We start from the raw sequence: 27,299 nt of genomic DNA, 5'->3' as shown, positions 1-27,299 counted from the left end.
CTATGTTGGCTGAAATGGTCTCAAGCCTGCCCAGATTTAAGGGAAAGGAATTAGACTTCATCTTGTCATAGAAAAGCATCAATGTCAAATTATAGCAGAGCATCTAAGACAGGAGATTGTTTTACAGCCATCTTTGGAAAATACCACATGCGAGAGTATTACAAAGTTATTTTATGTAATAACAAGTTTCAAATTTCATTACTTAGTGCAAGTTATTATGTATTTCTTAATTGAATTTGCCGATCAATAAAGTTGTTCTTGGGAAGCTACAGATTAACAAAATCCAAAAACATTAAAGCTAGATAGGATCTTATAAATCATCTAGTGTATTCCCAATCTAATTACATACCTAAAGTTCTTTGGGATCAGCTATTCAACTTATTTCAGAAGAGGAAATTGAGGTTCAGAAAAAACACTCAACATAAGATGTCTTATAACATTAATAGATTAATAGCAGAGTTAATATGAACACTAAGATGTCCAGACTCAAGTCCAGGCCTTTCAAACTATTTCATAAGTTCTCATATCATTTGACTCCTTGGGGCGGGGGGGGGGGGGGAACTGCATTTGAGGACTGTCATTTCTAAAATCATGTGCCACTATGTTGACATTTTTGTGAGTAAAAGACTTTGCTAGCCTTAGGGCCATGAAAATCCTCTCTTAGCAAAGTCTCAATGATTTTTCAGTATGATTAAAATTCATATTATGTCACCTTACTCTTGAACAAAGTGAAAATATGTTAGGTATAAGTCTTACCATTTGATAGTTTAAGCCAATTAACAAAACCTGACAGCTGGTCTAGAATTTGAGGTAAAATTCCCCTGCTGACTCAGGCAGTGAATAAGAATTTAATGTTCATTAAAATATGTCACAATCTGAGACCCAAAACAGGTACCATCTGTCACCAGTTCTACTACATACCTAGGTATAGATACAGTGTGCTAAAACTCTTTTATTTACAATCAGTGTAATTTCTTTTGAAATACTGTCACTAATAACCCATGGGATTGTCTCCTTCTTCTCATTGGGAGTGGGAGGTAGGGAGTCTGGTATTTCATTTCCTATGGATTTCACAGATCTAGAGCATGTAGGTCTATTATTTTTTTTTGTGATCAAAAACAAATTGTTATCTGGTGTAAAGGATAAAAATTAAAGGAGAAAAGAAGCTTGTGTCCTTTATGAGGTGAATTCTAAGACTTGGGGAATCATGCAAGTTATCATGGGAAGGCCCTTGCCTAGAAGAAATTTGTTACTGGAAAAGTGTGCTGCTGCTGTGGGAGCTGTTGATGTTTTCCAGGGAAGGACAATTCTGAGGAAGCGTGGTGATCCAAGAGGCTATGGTATCGAATGACAGGAATGGAGTGCTGAAGGAAACTCAGCAAGTTTCTGTCGATAATGCTGTTTTTCTGTGTCTTGTTACCTTGACTTTAATTCCTGTGATGGCCCTCAAAGAATTCATCCAAATAGAATCAGTGGTTCTTAAAGTGTGGTTCCTAGGCCAAAAGCATCAGCATCACCTCGAAACTTGTTAGAAATGCAAATTCTTAGGCCCTCTCCAGACCTACTGGCCTAGAAACTGTAAAGATGGAGCCCAGCAATTTGCATTTTAACAAGCCTTCCAGGTTATTCTGATGTTTCCTCAAGTTGAGAACCCCTGCAATAGATCAATCTACCTAAGTACAACTGGTGATTAAAACAAATTGGAGTACTTCTTATATGGAAATAAGTAACTACAAATAAAATAGGTACAGAATTAAAATTTTCCAGTATAAAAGAAATTATCATGGCATTACTTTCTGAGGCATACTCCTGACAAGAATAGCGTGAAGGTTTCTTGGGACTTGTGTTAATATACATTCTTTTTTCACTTCATATCATCTTCTAACCTTGACCAGGTAGAATTTGTCTACTCTGTCTTCTTGAACAGCATATCTGTCTCTTCCTGATATCTACTACTGACCCAATCTGATTTATTGATGGTGGCTTCCTGCCTACCTTAGTGGTAGGTCCAAATGCCTGGCTTCTATGGAAATAAAATATATTTCCTCTTTTAATATGCCAGCTGACCTTTGCCTTGTACAAGTTTTATAGTGTTCTAAGTTTCCTTTTACCTCCTAAATTTTCTAGAGCTCTGTGGGTCTCTGGCACTCACAGACCTGTGATTAATTCTTGATATGCAGAATGATATATTTTTATACAATAATTAGAAGCAATTAAACCATAGTTATTTAATATGCACACAATAAGATCTAAGCTTAAAATAGTTGACATCAAAGGATAGATGGGAGAAAATAATTCATTACTATGATCTGGCACCACCATGGATTTTCTCTCTTCTCCCTCTGTTACTTATTCTGGGAGAGTCCTTGGGGAGCTGGGAGACTATGGAGAAAGAGATGAGGGAGAAAACAGGAAGGAAATTAAGGGGGGACAACTAACCCGTCGTCATCATTTTAAAAACACGTATCTAGAATGTATTAGAAGTTTTGGTTAGTTCAGTGTTTTTGTCACATAGACATATAAAAATATATTGATTTAGTAATTACACAATTTCATTATAATGCTATTTTTATTTTGCCTTGAGTTCACCTTTCCTGATTGTATTTTTAATGGCAACTTTCACTTTCATTTTTGTAATGCTCAACCAATGCTTCTTCATTTGGTTTAATATTAACACAGGAGACTTAGTTTCATTTGTTTAGGTAACACGAGGTTACCGGTAGATTTCCAACACAATTCTCTTCTTTAAATATAACTGTCGGACTCCCATTCTGAAATGTTTTCAAATTATTACATATTTAGTTTAAATAAGGGGTACACCCTTAGTCTTACACACATGGCTATTTAAACAAATTCCTTAAGCTCTATAAAAATAAGCCAAAGAGGATTGTATTTACATATTTTTATTTTTAAAGGTATATATTTATATTATGCCTCTTTCCAAAAAGAACTTGTGGTAGCTTTCAACAAAATAAATGCATGTCAGAAGTTAATAAAGAGTGAAGAAAAATGAGATTCCATAAAGTAATTGGAGGAATATATGATGAAATTCAAATTTGGCTCTCAGCTCTAGGCAGATAGCATAACCTGTTCTTTTACTACTAGTGCAAGTATGCACTTAAATTTGATGAAAAGATAACATGTGAATTAAACAAACAAAATAAATATGCAAAGCCTATCTATTGCTCAAGTCCCACACTGAGAGTTTTATTTTAATATGTATTCGACTTATAATATTTTGGCTCATATTTTGGTCTATTGCATTCTTTCAAACAGAATAATAGTAAAATAATTATTGAGAAAAAATTAAAAACGAACTTTAAAACTAGCTTTGTTTTTCTTTAAAAATCGCTAGAAGACTGCAGTATAAAATACACCAGATGAAGTAGATTTTGAGTAAAGGACAAACTAATTGAATGAGACACCAGAGCATTCTGCAACTCAGAGCTATCAATGCAGGTGGCATGCCAAAATGAGCTACATAAACTGTCCTTTGCAGGGGGGTGTATTGACTGCTCTGTATCGATGACACTCAGGAGTGATTGGTGCATCTGTTTGGTGACAATTTCTTTGCCACATGTAATGTTAGTTGTTTTTAAATAAGCTTGCATTTGTTTTGGAAAAGTAGGTATCACAGGTTAGTTTATATTCTTTTTACTTGTTACTGCCAAAAAGATCGAAAAGACTGGGTAGTAAAGAGGTTATAAAATGATTCTTTTTATTTCTTCTTCTGTGTTTACAAGTCAAGTCAGGGACTAGCATTTGGTACATGGAAATTGGATTTCCCCATGTACAGGTTGACTTTAATGGATAAAATGAAAGAATAAGCTCCCCTGATCTACTGATTTCACATAAGCCACTTTGTTTATTCATTCCAAATCAACCAAAGTTCCATAGGTCAAAGGAACTTTGGAAATATGAATGGTGTAAAAACTACTTCAGAAAATAGGTAAGTATTTTAAAATATGCAGAGAGATTCTGAAGGATTTGCATCATATTCAATAACTTAGTTCTTTTACTGAAATGAGCTCTAAAATTAGCTTTAGAAAATAATTACTCAAATAGCCAAATGTTAATTGAATAATGGATGCTACAAAAATATTAAGGTCAGTAAATCACATAACAAGGTTTTTATCTGCAAATAATGAATGAAATGTTAAAATTGTGGAAATGAATAATGTTGCAGTTTTATCCAAATAATTATAGCATTTCCGAATGACAAGGCCCCTTAGCCATTCTCATTTCTCAACTCATCAGCTTCTCTTCAGTACTCCTGGCATGTGATAGTTTTCATTTGATTTCTACCAGGAATTAAGGGGAAATTCACTACCATCCAAAAGCCATGCATCCCACCTTCAAATGTAAAAAGTAACTGTCATATGTTCATCTCTGTTTTGCCTTTTGAAGCAACATTACCTTTTCATTGGCAGTCCTTAAAATATATATATTTTTTAATTTTAACATTTACTTGTGCGTAGGTGTAGGGTACAGTGTGTTGTTTCAGTGCGTGCATGTACTGCACAATGATTCACTCAGAGTAGATAGTATTGTACTCATTAGTCCACCACTTCTCCTTCCACCCCCACCCTCAACCCACCCTCCCAGCCTCTGGTAACTGTTATCTACTCTCTACTTGTATGAGAACTACTTTTTTTTTTTTTTTTTAGGTTCCACTTATGACTGATATCATGCAGTATTTGTCTTTCTGTGACTGACTTACTTTACTTAATGTGATGGCTTCCAGTTCCATCCATGTTGCTGCAAATGATAGGAAATCATTTTTTATAGCCGAATAGAGCTAAAAATAGATCAACCTTATGACCCAGCTATCCCACTACTGAGTATATACCCAAAAGAAATGTAATAAATATATCCAAAAGACACCTAAACTCCCATATTCATCATAACAGTATTCACAATAGCCATTAGATGAAATCAACCTAAATTGCCATTGACAAACGAATGGATAAAAAAATCCTGTGTTGTATATACACAATGGAATATTATTTCTTAAAATATTTTAAGGTAGTTCTTAAGTGCCTCTACTAGGTATTTATTCTATGTCTTTTAGTTTCTCTCTATTTTTTTTCCTCTTCTTGCTTTTTAAGAAGATTATTTAGATTTCAATTTTCTACCTATATTTTTATGGACTCTTGATCCTTTGCAAGTATGATTGCAATCTTTTATTATCTATACAAATGAGCAAATACATGCAAAAATAAATTAAATGATAGTGTTTTATAAAATGTAACCTAGACTTATTTTGTGATTTTCCTTGTTTTAACAGGTTTTAAAAGCAGATTTAGAAAAGAAAAAGAAAACCATGGACAAACTCTCTTCACTAAACCAAGATCTTCTTGCAACACTGAAAAATAAGTCAGTAACCCAAAAGATGGAAGCATGGCTGGAAAACTTTGCCCAGCGTTGGGATAATTTAGTACAAAAGCTTGAAAAGAGTTCATCACAGGTTAGTGATAATAATTATCACACAATAAATTATCCTCGAGGTTTTTGAAACCTGCATTAAGAGAGCAATACTATAGCCCTACAATGGATATCACTAGATTGGTCATTTCCCAGTACTCAGTTGACTGAAAATGTGGCTCTCCTACGTGTCTTGATATTGGAGAATGGGGGAAAGGTGTAGAAATGACTGAACTAGTTTTTGCCCTAAAATGTAATTCCTTCCAGTTCAATGGTAATGAGGAGGTGAGTAACTTAGAGCAATTGCACAAAATACTAGGAAACTGTATCATCACAGTTTAAACCCTAATCATAGATTCCTAGAACCATGAAGGCCATTAGTTGACCCCATTTTACATTTGAGAAAAATAAAACTTACGGAAGAAAAGTGAATTGTCCAGGGAAAATTAGTGGTAGGAACAGGACTAGGGCCCAGGTCCTTTGAATTTTCTGATGACTTCTTTTTATTAGTACACATGATGTTCTAATCATTAGACTTACTTTCTGCCACAGATTTCTGATTTCATAAAATTAGAATGTGGCTTAGTTACACTAACCTATATGGGTTGTAGATTAGGAAAACATCTAAATACATTTGTAGTATAATAATATGGGTTTAAGAATTTTTAATGTTTCAGTAATTTAAAGAAAGGGGGATATTTTAGAAGTAGAAACCTTTGTTTTCTGATATTGGGTGGTAGAATAATGAGTAATCATTAAAAATATTAACACTATGTATAATAATATTTAATATATTATGCCACATACTTTTGCTCTTATGATAAGAGCTAAATTTTACTAACTGATCACAATTCATAGTTTAATGCACCATGCACACACACACCCCTCTGTTAAAGTAATGACCACATTCAGTAGATTTTAGGCAAATATTTACTCTGTTATGGGACAAGTGCAGGGAATTTGTTTTCTTGAGACTTGACATCTGATAAATAATACTTAGGAGATATTTGTCCAAAGATGAAAAAATGAAGTTTGAAGTATTGCTTCCAGAAAAACAATTTATGAAAATATAATCAGCCAATATATGTGATTTTCAATCATAGTCAATCTTCCTTTTAAACACAAATTTCATATTTAAAATTTAAAATTTGAAAGAATCTGAGTATAAGTTGCAATTATTTCCCATATGATCATTAGATAATAATAAAAACACCACTTGTTTTCCATTTAATACATTTTTAGCAGTTAATCTAACCATGATTTTATTACTAGATTATGATTCCTCTTAATATATGTGATCTGTCCATGGCTACTATGCGATACCATTGGTATCTATGCAATTAACAGATATGTGAAGCATTAGCAAATCTGATACATTTAACCCAGCAATAATATTATTCCAATATGTACCTGTTAGTTCCATAAGGTATTACTACCATAAAATGGTCAGTTACCATGTTAAGAAGGATTGGAATTATTTGATAAACAAAGTGATTTTGAAACACATCCCTCTTAAGGGATATATTTATGAAGGTGTAACTGTTAACCATAGGTCATGTTCTGGTTCACTTGCGTTATAGGCAGTGGTTCTCAAAATAGACCCTGCATAATAATCACCTGGGGAGCTGATTAAAATGTATATTCCTAGACCATTTGCTCAGAAAATCTTATTTAATAGGCCGGGGGAAGAACTCAGGAATCTATTTTCACTAAGCCTATGATATGGTCTGCAGACTATAGTTTTAAAAGTACTGAATTAGAAAGATGATGACGTATGTGCCAATCCCTACATTCTGGTTTTCCACAATGCTGGCTGAAATGGGAAAACCAAGACATTTCTAGGAATGCAATATTTAAATATGCTCATTCCCGTGGAATGGAACTACTTTATTATTATTATTATTATTATTATTATTATTATTATTATTATTATTATTATTATTGTAACATAGTTGATTGTACATATCTGTGTGGTATGGAGTTGATTATCAATGCCTGTGTGCAATGGAATGGAACTACTTTTTGATGAAGGTTGTGCATCTAATCAAAATGTTACTGATTTCGTTATTCTAGTTGGTGGGAAAGCATTAGAAACCTTATTTTTAATGGCCTTAAAGTTATAAGAACACCACCTAGGCAATTTACCTAACCTCTTATTTTCCGACTTTTAAAACTCTGTAATAAAACAGTACTAGCTTTGATTTGTATAGTTTTTTTTACAAATGATGTCCAGTATACATTACAGCATGTATCTATTCTATGTGCTCTTTGGGATGTGAGGAGGATAAAATAAAGCCATAGACAGTAGACATAAAAGCATTTTTGAAAAAATAAAAGGTGCTCTTGATAAGAAAAGCATGCTGTTTAGTGAGTCTGGAGGGCTTTTTGTGGTTCACTATGATTTCTTTTTATTTTTATTATCAAACGGTTATACACTCCTACACCAGACCAGAGCAGATAAATAGCCTCATATTAGGCAAGTTGTTTCCCAGAACACTAAGTTTAAGCCTTTCTTAAGCTTATGTCTCAGTTTTCCCTTATTGGCTCTCCCAAAAGTATGCCATCATAGGGACAATAAATCTTTGCTGGGTTTTTTTGAGCTCCTAGGGAGATAGGAATAGAGCTACCCAGGGATAGACGGATTAAAAGGAGATAAAAAGAAGGAACAAAGAAGTAGTATCTTATAAGTAAAAAAGCAATTGATTTTCCTTTGTGAATGTCAAATTGAGATTGATCAAAATTACAAAGGAAGAATTCTAAAAAAGTTGAGGGTAAAGCTGTGACTTTGAAGAACAAAGATCACTTATATGCATATTTTCTAGCATGATTGTGGTGGAAAAATCAGTCTCAACAACGACTACTCACATGATTCTCAATTGTTTAAAAAATCCTTCTGAAAGGAAGGATTGGTATAAAGAATGAGCAAAGTTCTAGTAATGGTTAAAAACTTATTGTAAGGCAGGCTGTAGAAATTGTGCCTAAGATGACAACGCATTTGATTGTGCTCATGTAAAGAACATTGTGTGCCTGCGAGTTTGACTTCTATTCAGGTCAAAGCTTTGAGGGATTTTGACCTTATGTAGCAGTTGCATGGCAAGAGATCAAAACATGAAAAAAATAACCTATGAGGGCTGTTCTGTTGCATTTCAAAGTCAGTCTTGGCTTGAATAATATCTGGACACAAGCTGAGGATGTTTAAGTTAATGAGAAGGCAGCCTGAGCAAGTAGAAATACTTTCCATTTCCAAATGTTAGAAAGATAATAGCTCTTACTGTATGAACGCTTACAATGAAAAAAAGGGCAAACGAAATGTACCATAGATTGGCTTATTTAAGAACTTAAACGATTGTATGTCTGCCCCTAATTTTTTTATAAATATGCTGGTTGAGATTTACACAGTTAATTTTTCTAAATGGCGTGACCCTGATGAATATATTTTTATCTTGATTATAATTATGAAATATGTTAGTCAGAAAATCATCATAGTTAATACTTTAAAATTAAATATAATTTAAGTGATTTGGTATATTATTTTCCCATCTAACTGAAATCTTATACAGTGTAGAAAGGGCGTATTATTCATAAGCTTTATAATTCATTATGGTAATTTATATTAAAAGCTGGGCATTAGATGCTTAGATGTAACAATATATATATATCCAGGTAAATCCAAAAGTTTTGTGTTTTTTTTTAAATTTTGTAACAGCGTAAATTATCTTCTTTCTTAGGAATGCGACAAATTCTATGACTCATATAGGTTCAAAGATCTCATTCTCATTTAATGAATATTTTGCACTATTGCTAACAACCATTTTTGCGATGTTCTCAACTATAAGCACAAATATCTTAAACATAAAATGAGTACATTTAGAATTCCCCTCTCCTTGAACTTGGAAGTTCATGTTCATGCTATGTATGTCTGAGACTGCATTCATGGATGTCCAAAGAGAAAAAAAGTGATTATATATGTATCTATCTACCTACTCTATATCATTTATGTCCTGGTGAGAGATTTAAAACTCTTTCCAGCCTCATGAGTAGTATAAAACATGGCTGGAAATGATAAGCCAGTGTTTTCATTATACCAAGAATACAAATAGAAAGATGCAAAAGTGTTAAATGAAAATTTCCTAATTTGTCTTTCTTTTCTGAGCCCATTCTTATTTATTAAAGATCTTATTTTTTATTCTTTATAAAATATTGTATGTTCCCATTCTGGCTGTAGCCATTCTCAAAGCATTGTTTTGTAGACCTATTGATACAAAAGATGTACTTACAATTATTTTGCCTCTCTCTCTCTCCCTTTTTTTTTGGCCAGTGATTTTAATTAAAAATATTCTAAGGCCTTTCAGTTGACAACCTTCTTCATTGGTTCCTGAAAGCTCTCCAAGCCTAACAAGCCTGCTGCCAACTAAAAAAAAAAAAAAAAAAAAAAAAGCAAAACATTAAATAGTTTCATAAAAACTGGAATTAAAATAAAATTTCCTCAGGTTTTCATCTTATTTAAATTCATAGATTAACCAACTTGAATTTAAGAGCATCTTTTGGTTAATTTCTCAAGTTAAAGGTTTTATCAGAAAATTTTGAAGTTACAGCTCAAATAACTATGAAAATTAACTATCTTTTTGCTACCTCCAACTAAAGGAGATATTTGAGAATGGACCTTGTATATCAGTTCAATAGGTTTTATGTTGTAAATTCATTATGTGCAACAACATAAATTGTTGTAGACACTGAAAATGTAATAGATTAAGGCTGCGTTAACACTTGGAATCTCTCATTCCTTATTTATAAAATGAAAACTTTATGCTAGGCAGATCTCTGTAGTGTCCTTTTAGTTCTAAATGTCCGTATGTTTATCTTCACTTGGAATTTTATATAAAACTCTGGAATAGGTAGTGAAGAGATTCCAACTTACTCTGCTATATCAACCTTAGGGACCGCTGGAAGATGTTGATACAAATAAAATTCTCTTCCTATTCAAAGTAGACTGCCTTTTGAAATAATTAGATTTCACTCATTATGTGTATTTAATTAAAATAGCATAAAGATAAAATATTCACAATCCATATTATACTAAATGAAATAACACATAAAGAAAAAATACAAGTTATTTTCCTAAGCAAACACTTGATAATATTTATTCCTAATTATAGAATTTGTTTCATTATTTCCATGTCAGATGGTGTATAGAGGAAGGTCAGGTAGATCAGGGAAAAAAAACTTCATCACTTTTGAATTTTTGTAGATACAGTTAATTCATGCCATTGCTCAAATTCTGTATTTAATATGAATCCAGAAGTGTATTTCTTTTTTCTGACACAAATTGTACTGAAGATAATTTGAAGTGAGGAACAAAATGCATAAAATTGAAGAGACAATTTTACAGAATAAACCATCTTAATTTACATATAGTATTTTATTTCAAAAAAGAGAATTACTTCTTTTATGATGTCATCTGAGTATTTGACTCTAATTGTGCTCATGATTTCAATGTCAATTGCCTATTCAAGAACTTTTATTGCCTTATTATTAATATCAAAACAGGACAGTTTTTAGTATTAAAATTTAGTTACCAAGCTACTTTCATGAACTGTAGCGCTCATTGTATGCTACAATTAGCTATGATAATTCCTCTGTGCTCTTTCAGGAGATAAAACATTTTACAACCTTGTGGTTAATAACCCAGTTACTTTTGTGAGCACTGATCTTTTACCAAGGTTTCTGCCAAAATTCAGCATGTAAATCTTTTCTGTTGCTTAGAGATATAAATCTTTACACTAGCAGAATTTTGTGCCTTGTGCTACCATGCCTGTGGAGATGGTTTTAAGGCTGGCTATGAATTATCAGCTAAAGCTGTTACTATGATTATGCAGTATGTTTTAAACTATGGAAATGCAATCCACCCATACCCATTAGAAATTAATGATCAATCTAAGTTTATGTATTTACAAACAACATGATGAAAACCTTTTATTCACAGTTGTCTAACTGATTATAAATATATATGTGTGTGTGTGTGTGTGTGTGTATAGATATGTATGCATATAAATAAATTTTTGTATATAAATGCACGTTTTATGCATATGTATAAATAAGATCTATTTCATTTGATTTTGCACAGATTTAATTATAGTCTATCAAGAGCCAAAAGCACATTTAACATTTAACTAATCTTTCTATATGAGCTTATGCATATGCCGCTGTGTATATTTTTAATCTTTTGATTTTATATATGTATGTGTATGCATACAAACATACACATTTACACCACTTAAAGGAAAATCACCATTCAGAAATCTGAACAAGTGCAGAAGTGAGTGAGCATAGCTACTAAGAGTTGGATGAAGGAGCAATCAGACCTGAATTTGTATCTCTGCTTTGCTATTTACAAGTTGTATCAAATTGAACAAGTTACCACACATCTATAAAGTGGGAATAATATTAGTACATACTCTTAGGGTCATTGTGAGGTAATAATAGCTACCACTTATTATGCCTTTAGTATATAGGAGGTAGTATTCTAAGTATTTTAAATATGATAATAAATTAAAAACACTTAGCATAATGCCTGAAATATGCAAAGAGCTTTATAATTGGTAGCCATTATTACAAATATTAGTATTGTAATAATAAAAAATATATAATATAAATTAGATAACTGATGATTAATAACTTGAATCTATTTTAGTAAGTTTCTTTAAATGTTCAAATAGTACAATATCTCAAAAGGTAAGAAATAGAAATCTCTAATTCCAATATCACAGAGAAGTTATGAAGACAATAATATTTAAATAATTCAAAGGAAAATTAAAAGTTGTAATGAAGAATATAGGCCAAAACTAAAAGAAAAAGAACAGCATCAACAAAGTGAATTTAAAATGTAAGACTAGGCAAATAGATGGTAAACTCAACTAGTTGTCCCTGAGAAATGGGGCACAGTGGTTGAAAATAAGTCTTTTTTTCCCATTGCATGATTTTTGTATTCTTTAAATTTGCTTAAATGTGCTTATATTTCCTTTCCAAAATGTGCATTTTTTTTTTTCAATTGGCCATTTAAGTTTAATAGTAAAAGACTGCTTAATGGTAAGAAAGCATAGCAAAACCTTCAGAAGGAAAGGAGAATGTTTGGGGGAGCATTTCCTTTTCTTGTGCGGTAATTTTAAGTTGTTACTTTTCAATTGAAACATAATTGATTATACATATTTATGGGGTACAGAGTTGACTATCAGTTTTTGTGTACAATAGTGTAAAGATCGAATCAATATTATTAGCATGTTCATCATTACAAATGGTAATCATGCTTTGTCCCTTACCCAATTACTCCCCTCCCCGTCCGTCTTTCCTCCTAATAATCACAGTTCTATTCTCTCCTTCTGAAAGTTCAAATTGTGTTTGCTCTTTCTTTCTTTTTTTCTTTTTTCTTTTTTAGCTCTCATTTATAATGATATGTGGTATTTCTCTTTCTGTGCCTGGCTTATTTCACTTAACATAATTTTCTCTAAGTTCATCCATGTTGCTGCAAATGGCAGAATTTCATTCCTTTTTTCATGGCTGAGTAGTATTCTGTTGCGTATATATACCACGTTTTCCAATAGCCAAGATATGGAACCAACCTAAATGTCCATCAACAGATGACTGGATAAGGAAAATGTGGTATATGTACACAGTGGAATAGTACTCAATATGGGCATTTTTAAACAAATTGGAAGAAAAGGTTGTAGGAAAGAACTTCATTGCTTGAGAGTAGTTTGATTTTTCCAGACCTACCAAAATCACACAGTCTTACTGCAAGAGGGTGCACACCCTAGAATAACCAGGAGGCTGGGCAAATGCTCTTCTAATTTTTCTCACAATAGAAAAATTTAAATTTTGGAAATTAATATATGCAACCTTATTAGTAAAAAGGTTCACTATAAAAACTTCTTGTAATTTCCCTGAGCATTTATAAAAGATATTGGTTAATAATAAATGTATCAATAGAGAGCACTTATTGTGTCCAGACTTTACATCATTTAATTCTTGAAACAAGGACTGGCTACAGAATTTATTGACCCAGTGCAAAATGAAAATGCAGGGCTTCTTGTTCAAAACCGTTAAGAATTTGAAGAGAATGATACCAGAGCATGAAACCAAGAATGGAGACCTTCTGAGCAGGGGCCCTGGGAAACAGCATAAATTACACACACACACACACACACACACACACACACAACACACTCACTCCCACACTCACACATACAGCCTTGCAATGCCCCTGTGAGAGATCTGTTATCATTCCTATTTTACTTATGAAGAAAAGAAATCAAAACTTTGAGATAGTAACCAACTAACCACAGATATCACAGTATGTGAACTATGGAACTGATGATTGATAGTTGTGGAACCTCCAGTTTTATTCACTCTAAGAGGAACTAGTTCTAATTCCTAAAGAAAGTATGTAATTCTGAACTATCTTTTCCATTTAACAGAATTAACTGAAAGATCAAAGAATAGTATATAGAAAACAAATATAGTATGTTTTCATGAGGACATTCGAAAGTCATTTAAAATATACTCATAATCAACATGGAGAAAGATGACTGGATAAGAGTGTAGTTAGGTAGATTCAAAGTTTGTTGAATATAGCTCAGACTTTATTTTAATTTTTACTCTACCCTACACAATATTTTAGTGAAGGCATTAAATCATTCTTATCAGATTTGCAGCTGTCCTAATTCTAGTGCATTTGGATGACAGGAACATAATTCCAAAGAACTTGATACATAGGAATGATACACTTAACACAAAAATTTGGAAAAAAGAAAATTCTTAAATTTTTCTGTGCTTACATAGGCAACATTTTGCAGAAAATCGTTTACAGTAGAAACTTGGAAACTAAAAGGAATACAGAAATATATAGTGCACAATGGAAATTATCTAATTTTTTTTGCCAAAAGATAGCTACCAATGTTTATATTTTGCATTGTTTACTCAGTACTATAATGCAAACATTTTCCAATAATATTAAAAATATTAGACATATATGCAATACTCTATCACATGCATGTACTATAACTTATTTAAACCATCACCTACTGACATTAGGTTGTTTCCAATATTTTACTCTTTTAAATGACCCTATGAACAGGGATAAACGTTATAGCCAGCATTTAGTTTCAAAATAAATTTAAATTTTAAGATGCCGGCTGAGGGAAGTCTGTTTTTGTAACATTTAAAAAGAGACTTCCTTGATTGCTCTGTATTCAGCGCTTGTAATTATTTTACATACTTATATTTTTTGAATGTCACTTACCTTATTTCACAATTATGTGTATGATTGTCACTTTCTCTACTGTATCGTAAGATTCCTAAAGATGGAGATTGTCTTTTACTCATTTCTGAATGTCCTATAGTAAATAAATAATAAATAAATGTTAGAATTTAATTGAAACTTTGTGATTCAGCTGCTGAATAACTTACAAAATTTTAGATTGTCTTAATTGAATATGCTGTCCAAATCCAGGAATCCTTGGTTTTGAAGCACTGATCAGATTAAATCTAGTTCTAGCAAATAACTGGCAGTAGAGAGCTTGAAAATGAGATTTATCAGGGTCATGATTATCAGGCTTCAGATCTTTAATTCTGTCAGGTATAAATGACACTCAGTTTACTCTGTGTTGGTCCAAGGTTCAAAACAAAATTTAACTTGAAAAGGTTATAATAAGGCAGGCTTCCACTAAATGTTAACAAGATCTTTGCCAACCTGAAAGTTCACTGCCATATTAAGGAAGGAGTTGTCTGCTTCTGGGAGTAGTGAATCCTATAGTAAGCAGGAGGTTATATTGAACAGCCTCTATAATCTCTCTGCTATTTATGTTTTTTAATGATTCTAACACATAATTAAGTGTTTATAGTCAATAACGAAAAGTCATGAGGAAATTTACTACATGACTGTTTTCTATTCTGATTATATGGAGGTTTTGAGAGTAATTATTAATTTGTTATGTATAATGAATTCTACCCTGTATTTACAGGGTCAGTGCAGTTTTCTTATTTCTCCTCCCAAAGGAAATGAAAAAGTATTTTCAATTATACTGCAGTAGTGATTACAGTATAGAACAATTACAGATCCATGTCTTACTACTGTTTTATTAACAATGATTCTATTTTTCTTTCTTATAAATTTTGCTATATTCTTCAATGCAATTTTGCAGCGTATCACATTGTCATTTCCCATTACTTTATTCTCCATAGGCCTATCTGTCCAGTTTTATAATAGGTATCACTAAAAATACTAACATCACAGAAATAAATTTCAAAGCCAAATATTCAATAGCACAAATGTTCCAAAAGATTAGATATTACTGCAAAAGATAGCTTTGTATTTTCAGAAATTCTGCATTCTGGCACCTGCACCATTTAAAATTAGATATTCTCCTAATTTTAAAAAAATAATTCTCCTCCTTGAATTGCTAAAGGGACACAAAAATCAACTACATTGTAATTTAATCAACTAAAATTTTTTAAAAAAATCTCTTTTAGCCATCATTGTATGCAATAAAATTTGCTCATGGTTAAAAAGATATCACAATGAAAAAAATAAATACTCTTAGAATCCTACTAAAAATTACATTTTCTTCTTGGCTACATGTAACCTTACTTTTATCATATAAGGGTCATTTTGTGTTGGGTGCAATTACATTTGAGTTTATATGTTAAGCATTTTTAAAAACTATGATTCTTTATGCTTTCATCTTGGCATAACATATTAATGGAGTATAAAATTAAAGTTGTTTGAGGCTCAGTTATTAATTCTGAATAATTAATCTATGAAGATCTTAGAGAAGATATAACCTGTGATTGGCATGTGTAAGAAACTCATTATCTCTTAGTGTTTTGGGTTTTGTTTTGTTTTGTTTATTTAAATCACCAAAGTAGAAGTCACTCAGGCCTTGACATATGTAAAGATGTGGTTTAAACAAAGGGTAACATTTGAAAAATATAGGTCAAATAAATTTTTACCTAAGACATTGTGGCAAAAATTTTAATTTATTTTTTTTCTTTCTCTATTACTTGCCAATTTGGAAGCTGAAATAAGAAAACCCTGAGCGTTCCCCCCATTTCCTCCCTTTGAAGGAACCAGTCATCCTGTATGAGGCAGGGAGGTTATTTCAAACCCTTCCCATATCTCTTGGAAAGTTCAAAAACTCAGTAAAACTAATCTGGTTCGGAGATAGATCTCTAGCTCTGTGCTTGTACCTAAAAGCAGATCCAATGCAAGACTTTTTGGTCTCTTTTGAAACTGATATTCCAAATAAATTGGATTGTCAGAAGGGTAATGATTAGCATCCTAAGAGGTAACTTTATAGTCATAATAAGAGGAGAACTGTGAGATAGAGAATTGGTGCTTAAAGAAGGAAGAAGTGTCTCATTATTATATGACATGTCTTTCTTACAAGGCCCATGTATTGGGTGATGGTCTCTCATGACTTGGGTCACAAACCATATTTTTCCAAAGACTGATATACTATACCTCCCCCAAAAAAGTATGAACAGAGAATGAGTGTGATTCTAAACCAAGGAGAGTCTCTAATGATGAATTTGAAAACGCAAATATTTGAAAATATTCACTAATTTAAATAAAACAAGTGTAGTGTGTTTTTTAGCATTTGAATAATGTTCAGCATAAAGATACTTATGGGGTAATAGACATTTTACGTTACCCTTTTATTGTGATTTTAAAAGATGTTACACTTATTTGGTTAAAAAGTAACTTATTACGATATTCAACTAATTCTATTTAAAAATGTATAGCATATAAAATAATCTCTTTATGTGATAAACAAAAATGCATTCTACAAACTTGATAAATATCTACAATGTGCCAGGCAATGGAGATACCTTAGTAGAATTTATATTAACATTGTGAACACTCTAAATGGCATGACTAATTAAATATCACAATGACATCCTAAGTTTTTCCCCTTTACTCCCCTTATTTCCTGTAATATGACCAACAGATTGAAGAGGCACTAAGTTTACCTCTGGTTTTGAGATTACCTTCTTTTGCTATTTTAGTCAACATAAGTCAAATAAAACAATTTGATTTAGGTTCAATATGGTGCTATTTTGATCTAAAGGTCAACAAGCAGGAACAGTTTCTCATTACTTTCCTTCACCACTCCAAGCAGTCTTTACTGAAGTCGTTCAAGCAATGTCTGACCTCTGTTTCAATACTTCTCACAGATTTCACAGGCTGTCACCACCACTCAGCCATCACTAACACAGACAACTGTAATGGAAACGGTAACTATGGTGACCACGAGGGAGCAAATCCTTGTAAAGCATGCCCAAGAGGAACTTCCACCACCACCTCCCCAAAAGAAGAGGCAAATTATTGTGGATTCTGAAATTAGGAAAAGGTGAGATCATCTTCTTCATGGTTTTATTCACAAGTGAATATCCATTGTTAAGAAGGAAAACTCATTTACAGCTGTTTCGATAGTGGTGGTTTTACTACTACAAAATTTCAAGAAGCTTTGGGTGCCTATAATGTCAGTTAATTTTGTGAGAAAAATTATGACATAAGTTTTAAAAGTCGCCCAAGAAATCACTATCCCAACAAAAATTGAATGTTTCATAAAAATGCTGTTTTCTGGATTGAAAGAAGGTACCATGGGTGCTGAACTGCCATGGATCCATTTGAATCCTGAAAGTTTATTTTTTCTCATAAAGGGTTTACTTGTTCAGTCCCCCCCTTTTTTTTTTTTTTTCATTACTTGTCCTTCTTCCGATAATGGAAAGTACATTTTCATGAAGAAGTACATGTGTAATAGACAAGATCCATTCTGCTAGTTTACGAGAATATAATGTCTCAATCTGTGCATCCTAAATCAGGAGTAATTACAGAACAGATTTCCTGTTCTTTGATATTTATAAAGTCTTATCTTGAAGGTGTTAGAATTTTTAACTGATCTTTTTGTGGATATTCTCAACTAGACACTGTAGATAAGTTAGGTATTATGTAAATCAGTGGATATATTAAAATGATGGCGATAAAATTCTATAAATGCAAAGCTAGAATGAAAATCTTTTAAAATGGTACATTTTTTAAAATTTCAGTTATTGTAATTCTAAGATTAAGAAAGCACATTAAAATCTGCCTTATGTTTCCAAGCAGCATATGTTTAGGAACGCATGGAACACTTGACATTAGAATTTGCATAGACCAGGGTAGAGAAGTATGGGAAGAACACATACCTAAAAATAGTATGTCAGATGTTCTAAGCAAAAGAAAAAAAATCTAGAAAAGTTATTCAAATATATTATTTGAAACTTTTAATACTTCTCTATTAATTCATGATTTATGACCTACTTTGATAATTCAAAAGTAAATCACTGGGCCTTTTCTCCCTAGTCAAGTCTGCTTGGCTAAGCAAATCCAGCCTGCTGCCAGTTTTCGTGTGGCTCATGAGCTAAGAATTGTTTTTACATTTTTGAATGGCTGAAAATTATATGAAATTTAAATTTCAGTGTCCACGAATAAGGTTTTAGTAGAACACAGCCACACTCATTCATTATGTATAATTTATGGTTACTTTCACATTTCAAAGGCAGGGTTCGAATAGTTATTAACAGAAACTATATGGCCCACAAAGCCTAAAACATTTACTATCTGGCCCGTCACTGAAAAAGTTGACCCCTGCTCTAGCCAAATGGACCTCAAACTCTTTTGGATATTAGCATTCTTTTTGGGACAACAACTTCCAAGGACTCTAATTATGATGGTAGTTGAAATTTTAGCATTCATTTCTGGAGAAAAAAAAAAGTGGTATAAATAAATCAGTAAAGCTCTTAATAAATTTGCTTTTTTATTAATCCTAATAGCATGTATATTAATATATTTAATGTCACATTAAATATGTGTATACAAACAATGCTTAGTGGATGCATGGATTTATGGATGCTTTGCAACAATTCAACAACTCTCCAACAGTTCTCCAAGCACAGTAATATGGAAACCTAGTTGCCTAACCTTCCTAATGTGTTTAGGACTTGCCTAATATGGAAATTAAGCAAGCAAGCTTACTCATGTCAATCACTGTCTTCAAAGCTTATTCTTGGCTCCAGTTTGGAGAACGTAGTGTGTTCTGCCTTCTTTTTGTTTTCAGGAAAGAGTGGCTAATGGTGAAATACTTTGTCTTCTGAATTCAGTTTGTATCATATGTTGTCAGTAGGTTTTATAAGTGCCTGGAATGAAATGTCCAATTGGGAACATAGAGAAAAATTGCTTAAATAACAACTCACACTTATTGAGGTTTTTTTGTTTGTTTGTTTGTTTGTTTAATGTGCTCAGTACTAGATCAATGGTTCATTTGCATAGCATTTATTCTTCCCAATAATCTTTTAAGACAGGTATGGCTATTATTACTATTATACATAGCTACAGAGTGTCTGAGTCAGGATTTCAACTGAGGTAGCCTGGCTACAGAGCCTGAACTGTACAGTAAAATGTATCTTTAGTAGGTATATGACTAAAATGAACTTATGTCTTGGTTTGTCTGAAACTATCCCAGATTATACCTGTTGTCCCAGCATGATTATATACAACACCAGTGTTCACTCTCAAATGTGTCCTGATTTAGACAGTACATTTATATGAATGCTTTATATAGATTGATAAATTTAAGACTGAACAAAGAGAATAAAGCAACAAACATTTAGGAACAATTAAATTCAGTAGTTAGTAATTGTCTACGGGACAGAATCTGGTTAAAACATAATGGTTAAAGAAGCATCACACAAATATGACCAAAAGCATTATGTTGGCTAGTGTCCCTATCTTGTTCCATGTAAGAACCACTAACATTTCACCATGAGTATGACAGTTTTGACAATCTGTTGAATGCTGTGCTTTTAAAAAATGATACACTCTTTCAGATTCTAAGACACACTACCAGTCGTCCTTCCACCACTTTTTACCTGACTTGGTTTTTTCCTTCTGCCCAGTTCCTATGGGAGTATATCATAAATCTATCATCTCTCTGCCCTTCTGACTTCTTCACCGAATTATCTCCTCTCATAGACTCAAGACTGGCCTAAAGTGAATAACTCCCAAATCTTCCAGGTCCATATTTGACTCTACCTCAAATTTCAGCTTTATAGCTCTAAAGCTATGATCTGGGTATTTCTATTTGTACATCCAGCCATTGCCTCAATTTTCATTTTCATTAAATGCAAACATTTGTTGCCTCCAATTAGCCATACTTACTCATACATTGCACACATATTTTAGTTATTATAATTTATTGCCTATGTGTCTAAAGGAGTAGCAAATATTGGAAAAATCATGGCCTTTGGAATCAGAATTACTCAGGTTTGAAACCTGCCTGTTTTAGTAGCTAGCTTATGATCTCAGGCAAATTACTTAATATCTATGCCTCAGTATCCTCACTTTATTTATTTATTTATTTATTTATTTTTATATATATAATTTCTTTTTTTATTGAAGCATAATTGATTATACATTTTTTTTAAAAATTTTATTTTGTCGATATACATTGTGGCTGATTATTGCTCCCCATCACCAAAACCTCCCGCCCTTCTCCCTCCCCCGCTCCCCCCCAACAATGTCCTTTCTGTTTGCTTGTCGTATCAACTTCAAATAATTGTGGTTGTTATATCTTCTTCCCCCCCCGGTTTGTGTGTGTGTGTGTGTGTGTGTGTGTGTGAATTTATATATTAATTTTTAGCTCCCACCAATAAGTGAGAACATGTGGTATTTCTCTTTCTGTGCCTGACTTGTTTCACTTAATATAATTCTCTCAAGGTCCATCCATGTTGTTGCAAATGGCAGTAGTTCATTCGTTTTTATAGCTGAGTAGTATTCCATTGTGTAGATGTACCACATTTTCCGTATCCACTCATCCGATGATGGGCATTTGGGCTGGTTCCAACTCTTGGCTATTGTAAAGAGTGCTGCGATAAACATTGGGAAACAGGTATACCTTCGACTTGATGATTTCCATTCCTCTGGGTATATTCCCAACAGTGGGATGGCTGGGTCGTATGGTAGATCTATCTGCAATTGTTTGAGGAACCTCCATACCATTTTCCATAGAGGCTGCACCATTTTGCAGTCCCACCAACAATGTATGAGAGTTCCTTTTTCTCCGCAGCCTCGCCAGCATTTATCGTTCATAGTCTTTTGGATTTTAGCCATCCTAACTGGGGTGAGATGGTATCTCAATGTGGTTTTGATTTGCATTTCCCGGATGCTGAGTGATGTTGAGCATTTTTTCATATGTCTGTTAGCCATTTGTATATCTTCCTTAGAGAAATGCCTACTTAGCTCTTTTGCCCATTTTTTAATTGGGTTGCTTGTTTTCTTCTTGTAAAGTTGTTTGAGTTCCTTATATATTCTGGATAAGTATCCTCACTTTATAAAACACTAACTGTGAGGATTAAGTGAAAAACATTTAATGCAGTGCCTCTAACGTAGTGAACATTCAATAAATCGCAATAGTTCTTGTTGTTTGGTTGTGATAGAGGTGGTAAAGATGGTGAAGAGGGTAATGAAGGAGATGGTGGTGGTGGTGGAGGTGGAAATGATGGTGGTAGAGGTGGAGATAGTAGAGGTGAGGATGATGGTCGTGCAGGGAGTGGTGGAAATGGTGGTCGTGTACCATTTATGAAAAAATCCCATAATAAACATCATCTCAAGCTTAGCAAACATAAAAGAAATACCTACTTGTCTTTTTCTTTGAAACAGAATTTACCATCTGATTTCTTCAATCTCTTTCTCTTAGTTTGCTCCTTACTATTATTATATTATACAAGTGTTGTTAGGTTAGTCTCATCATTTCAGTCATTTTCTGATCAGTCTGACTGCCAACTTCATAACCTAAGCCATGTACCTCCCTGTGGTGAAATTTGCCCCCTTTCTAATTAATCAACCTAAAATTAATATGCATAAGTAAAAAATGTTGCTTTTATGCTGGCCCTCCAGACCTGAGATCTCCGTAGCTCCAGACAACCCCAATGTAAAACATAACCCCTTCCTGTGATATTCAATATTCTTATTCTCCCACCAATTTTATGTCTGGCTTACCCAAACTCTTTTCACTTCAGCCAACAAGTTACATTTTATTCAATTTGCTATATGCCTTAATGCCACCCACATAAAATTTCTCATCACCAATCACAACAAAGGAAGCCTGTTATTATATTTCTTTAGATTTTCCTTAGATTTCATTAAAGTACCATGCATACAATAAATAATCAATAAATATTTGTTTAAAGAGTGAATGGGATAGTTCAACTAATTGTAGTAACTATAATCCGACATTCCAGTATCATTTAAGAAGTCTACCTAGCTCTTTGAGAAATCGTTCTTAATAATAAACACATGACCATTCTCATTATCTTTAATAATTCTAATTTTATCCTTTAGGATATTGTTTATTCAAAGCTAGTAAGATAAAATTCAGCTTTGTACCACAATATAGTTTGTTAATATCTAAGATGCATTTAGTCAATTCCTTATTAATTATACAGTTTCTTCATATGTCGTATTTACTGCATAATTTGTCTACCTTGCACTAAGATTTATAAAACTGTTTGATGATCTTGGGTCACAGGGTAATTATTTCTAATAGCAAATTATCCCTGCAGTTCAGTGATATTATTTTATATATAGGTAATTATCAGAGTATGGAACTCAGACTAGGTTAAAACTAGATCTAATATCTAGTTAACTGGCATTTGTCCAGGAGATTAGTTCCAAATCATGTAGCTATTTTAAGAGACTTTTCACAAGAGCTTTCATTTACATTTTTGTATCAACCAGGTGAAATCAATGGCAAATTGAATCTTTTTTTTTTTAAGTAAATGCCATCTGAATAGAGACGGTTTTCCCAAGCAAAGTGTTGATAAATGAGTATCTTTGACCTCAAGAACAGGACAGAGGCATTTAGAAATACCTAAATTCACCAGGTCTTTTCTTCTCTTCCCCTGGGTAAGCAGAACGAATAAGTTTGCTTTCTCTAGTCATCCCCTGCATACTTATTAAACAGCAAGATAAATTGGCTGAACTACAAACCTGCAATATTATTTTATATTCTATTTTTCAGCTTAATTGTTTTTGTTTTCTTGTTTGTTTTATTTTCTTCTTATGGCTGCTGACCATATGATGTTAATTTATGTCACATCCCTGCAAAGAAGACAGATAAATTTTAGATAAGACCTCTTTTTCTGAAATTTTATGAGACTCATGCTTAAAACATTTTTATTTCTGATAATTATTCTAACTTGGGGTCCCAAATTAAAATCCAGAAGTTCTATGTTAAAACATCTCATCTTATTCGAAGAACCTAATTAGATGATTAATGTGTCTATGAGCTAATTTTTTATCTTCTATATGATAAATTGATCCTACAATACCTGTGGTGTTGTAATTTCATTTTTGTCCCTTGGCACAGCCCAGGAAAATAGAACATTTCAGATGATTTGCTTCTTTTTTTTTTTTTTTTTGGATACTAGACCTGTCCATGGTTATAGGTTAATTGAGGTCTAAAAAGGTTAAATAACTTGCTTTCAGTTGCAAAATATGGACTCCTACTGAGTCTCCTAATTTCCATTCTAGTGTTATAGCTGCAATGCCATGATTCTTTTTATGTATTAGAGTCAAATGACCTTGGTCATAAACTCAAATTTCAGTTTAGAAACGATTTTGGGGGAAGAATGGAAATCTTACTTACCATCTTCAGATATTCAAAAAGGTAACCATTTATTTAATGTTCTTAAAATTATTTTGTCATATAAGCCAAGAATAAGTCAATAGCTGTACTTTGAAGAATGTAGCAATGTGAATTCTAGACACATGCTAAGGGACCAGAGAACACTTAGAGCAGTGATACTCGAAGTGCAGTATATGAAACAGCAGCATCACTTGGGACCTCGTTTGAAATGTAGATTTGGGGGGCCCTCCCCAAATCTTCTGAATCCAAAACTGTTGGTGGACCCAGGAGTCTTTTACAAGCTCTCCGAGTTACTCTTATACACCACCATGTTGGAGAACCCTTGCAAAAGAACAGTGGTTCTCAAACTTTAGCATACATCAGAATCACCTGGAGGGCTTATTAAAAGACAGACTGCAGACTTTCATTAGAGTTTCTGATTCAGTAAGACTGGGGTGGTGCCTGAGAATTTCAATTTCTAAAAAGTTCCCAAGTGATTCTGGGTGGCTGGTTCAGGACCCACATTTTGGAAATCCATTCAGTTACAACCTGACTCCTGATTCTCTTTCCCCACACCAGCCCCAATGTAGGGGCCACCTACTGAGCCTAGGTTAAGTAATGCTACTGTTCCATCTTGTGACACTTCTACTTCTTTATGCTGAAATGACCTCTTTATATGCCTGTTTCATCCACTAGATGACTATTGGCCAGGTCCATTTCTTATTCCTGACCTGGTATGGGGTCTTTTGTATGATAGATGCCCAATGCATTTGTTGAATAGAAATGTACAATATTGGGAACTGGTGACATACTACATATATCTCTGGATGTCTAAGTGCAGCAGCTGTATGAAAATGAACTCTTCCAGAATGCAAGGCATAAAGGGACACCAACAAAGAGGAAGACAGGATCACGTTCCCAGAGCAGTGACATATAGTTTTTTTTTGTTCTCTGAATGAAGAAAACAGTAAGCATACTTATTTATTCATCTAAAAGAAGAAGCATAGTTGAGTGCAAAGAAAAGTTCATTTTTAACTAGAAGATATGAATTATCTCTATTCCCTTACTTCTGATTCTTTCCTTCACCCTCTCATACCTTACATCAAGCACTAAAACTGCCCTTACAAGGTCACCAGAGAGCTCCTTAATTGCCAGTTCCAAAGGTCATTCTTCACTTCCTATTCTTCTTGACCTTTGTGCTGTGCTTGACAGTGATGATTAGTTTCTTCTTGAATTTTATCTCTCTCAGTATCTGGGACATTGTTCTCTCCCATTTTTTTTGTTTGTTTGTTTGTTTTTGGTTTTGTTTTTTATCCTCTCTGGCTTTCTAACTGCATCTTCTCTTATCCTTTCAATGTCAGTCCCCACAAAACTCAAATTTTGATTTAATTTTCTTCTTGTGATACTTTCTTTTCCTGGGCAATCTAATTTTTAATCTTTAGTCTTTATCAGACATCTGTATCTTATGATTCCCAAATTAATATTTCTAGTTCACCTTTTCTCCTGATGCCCATACCTGTAATCCAAATGCTTATTGGCTATGCATACCTGGATTTCTTAAAGTAGTCTCGTGTGGTTCTGCAGTTTAGACTGAACAAGTCTAGAGAGCGTCATTCACATCATAGTCTCTAAGAATAGTGCCCCCTGGACTTGTGCATTGAACAACCTGTGCAGCCATTCACAGTGGTCTAGGTATCTGCCACATCACTAAATCCCTCCAAGTATACCTGCTAAATTTTCTTTAATTTATTCCTTCCTCTACAATTATGCTGCCTTCACCCTAGTTCAGCCTCTGGTAATTTTCTGCGTGATATTCTTAACTGACTTCTCTGCCTCTATTCTCACCCTTCATATCTATACTCTTCCCAGCCTCCTGAGGGATATAGTAAAGTGCAATTTTAATTAGATCATCCCTCTACCCGTAATTCCTGAAATTTATTGCATAGGAATTCCTTTATGATCTTGAGCTGCCTAACTCTCCTGCTATGCTCCCTTCTCCTCTACCCATTTTTTTTATATATACCAGTGCTACTCAAAATAGTCTGCAAACCGTTTATTACCAGTCCACAATGAGATAAGGAACTTGAGCCAGAATATAAATCAATGCACAGCTTCCTTTGTCAAGAAAGTTTGACAATTAAAAATAAGATCAAATGAAATAGTGTGCATAGGGACTCTGCTGACTTACACTTTGGTGAAAATTCTTTCTTTCTCACAGACTAGTAGTAGCCAGTTTACAGACTGGCTGAAGACCGATTTCCCATGGCACTGCCCTGTGTTTCAGCTTTAATTATCCACTCTTTGATCTCCAAATGTTCCATGCTCTCTTAAGCTTCTATTTCTTTACACCTACTATTCTTTGTTCCTAAGATTCTCTTTAGATACCTCTTGTTTTTTTCATTCCTATATTCCCTGTCCCCCAGCTAACTACCTAGTCTCTCTGCGAACCTGATTTCCCAAGCATTTCTCAGCCTTTTTAATACTTCTATTAAAACACTTGATGATTTCTATTGTAATGATTTTCTTTTTGCCTATCTATATGCTCTGAGGGGAGAAACCATTTATTTTCATTTGTAGAAGTACAGTGCTTAAACCAGAAGTCAGCACAAAGTAGGTATTAAGTAAATATTCATTGAATGGTTAAGTGGGTATTTGTCAGGGTTTTGCTAGTGTCTCCTCAGGAAAACAGAAACTGCTGCAGGTGTTTCAAAAAGATGGGACGTAATGAGGGGGATTGTCTAAGCAGATGATGGAAAGCTACTCAAAGCAGTAGCACATTCAGCAAGCTGCTAATATACCTAGAGCTGGAAGAACAATGCTGGGAAAATGATGTTACCAGAACCCAGAATCTGGGGCCTTCTAATGGGAATTAAACCACAGTTAGGACTGTCAGGCAGGAAATTGGACGGATGGAGGGAGGGACTATCCAGAGAAAACAGAAGCCACAGTGGAGATATAGCTGCTCTAGAAAAGCCACCCAAATTGGAGTGAGAAGAAAAAACAGCTTGGCTTTTCTCTTCCTCCAGTCTCCAATATTCTGCCACTGCCTCCATTTCGACAAACCTTACTGGAAACCAGTGGGCAAGTAGTGCTGGGAAATGTACATCCTTATGGTACAGAGAGCACAGGAGAAAGGTGGGGAATAAATTTGAGAAC

General features: G+C 33.5%; 1 protein-coding gene across 2 annotated transcripts in view; it reads left to right on the top strand.

Annotated features, from left to right (window-relative positions):
- The window catches only part of DMD (dystrophin), a 2,107,999-nt gene that overhangs the window by 651,584 nt on the left and 1,429,116 nt on the right, over positions 1 to 27,299 (top strand). For both annotated transcript variants that reach the window (XM_063083086.1, XM_063083084.1), the window contains exons 16-17: positions 5,288 to 5,467; positions 17,653 to 17,828. In XM_063083086.1, the coding sequence (XP_062939156.1) occupies positions 5,288 to 5,467; positions 17,653 to 17,828 (356 nt within the window). The remainder of the gene's footprint in view (positions 1 to 5,287; positions 5,468 to 17,652; positions 17,829 to 27,299) is intronic.

This window comes from Cynocephalus volans, chromosome X (genome assembly GCF_027409185.1).
Source record: "Cynocephalus volans isolate mCynVol1 chromosome X, mCynVol1.pri, whole genome shotgun sequence".
NCBI lineage: Eukaryota > Metazoa > Chordata > Mammalia > Dermoptera > Cynocephalidae > Cynocephalus > Cynocephalus volans.
This window is presented reverse-complemented; position numbering and strand designations above follow the sequence as displayed.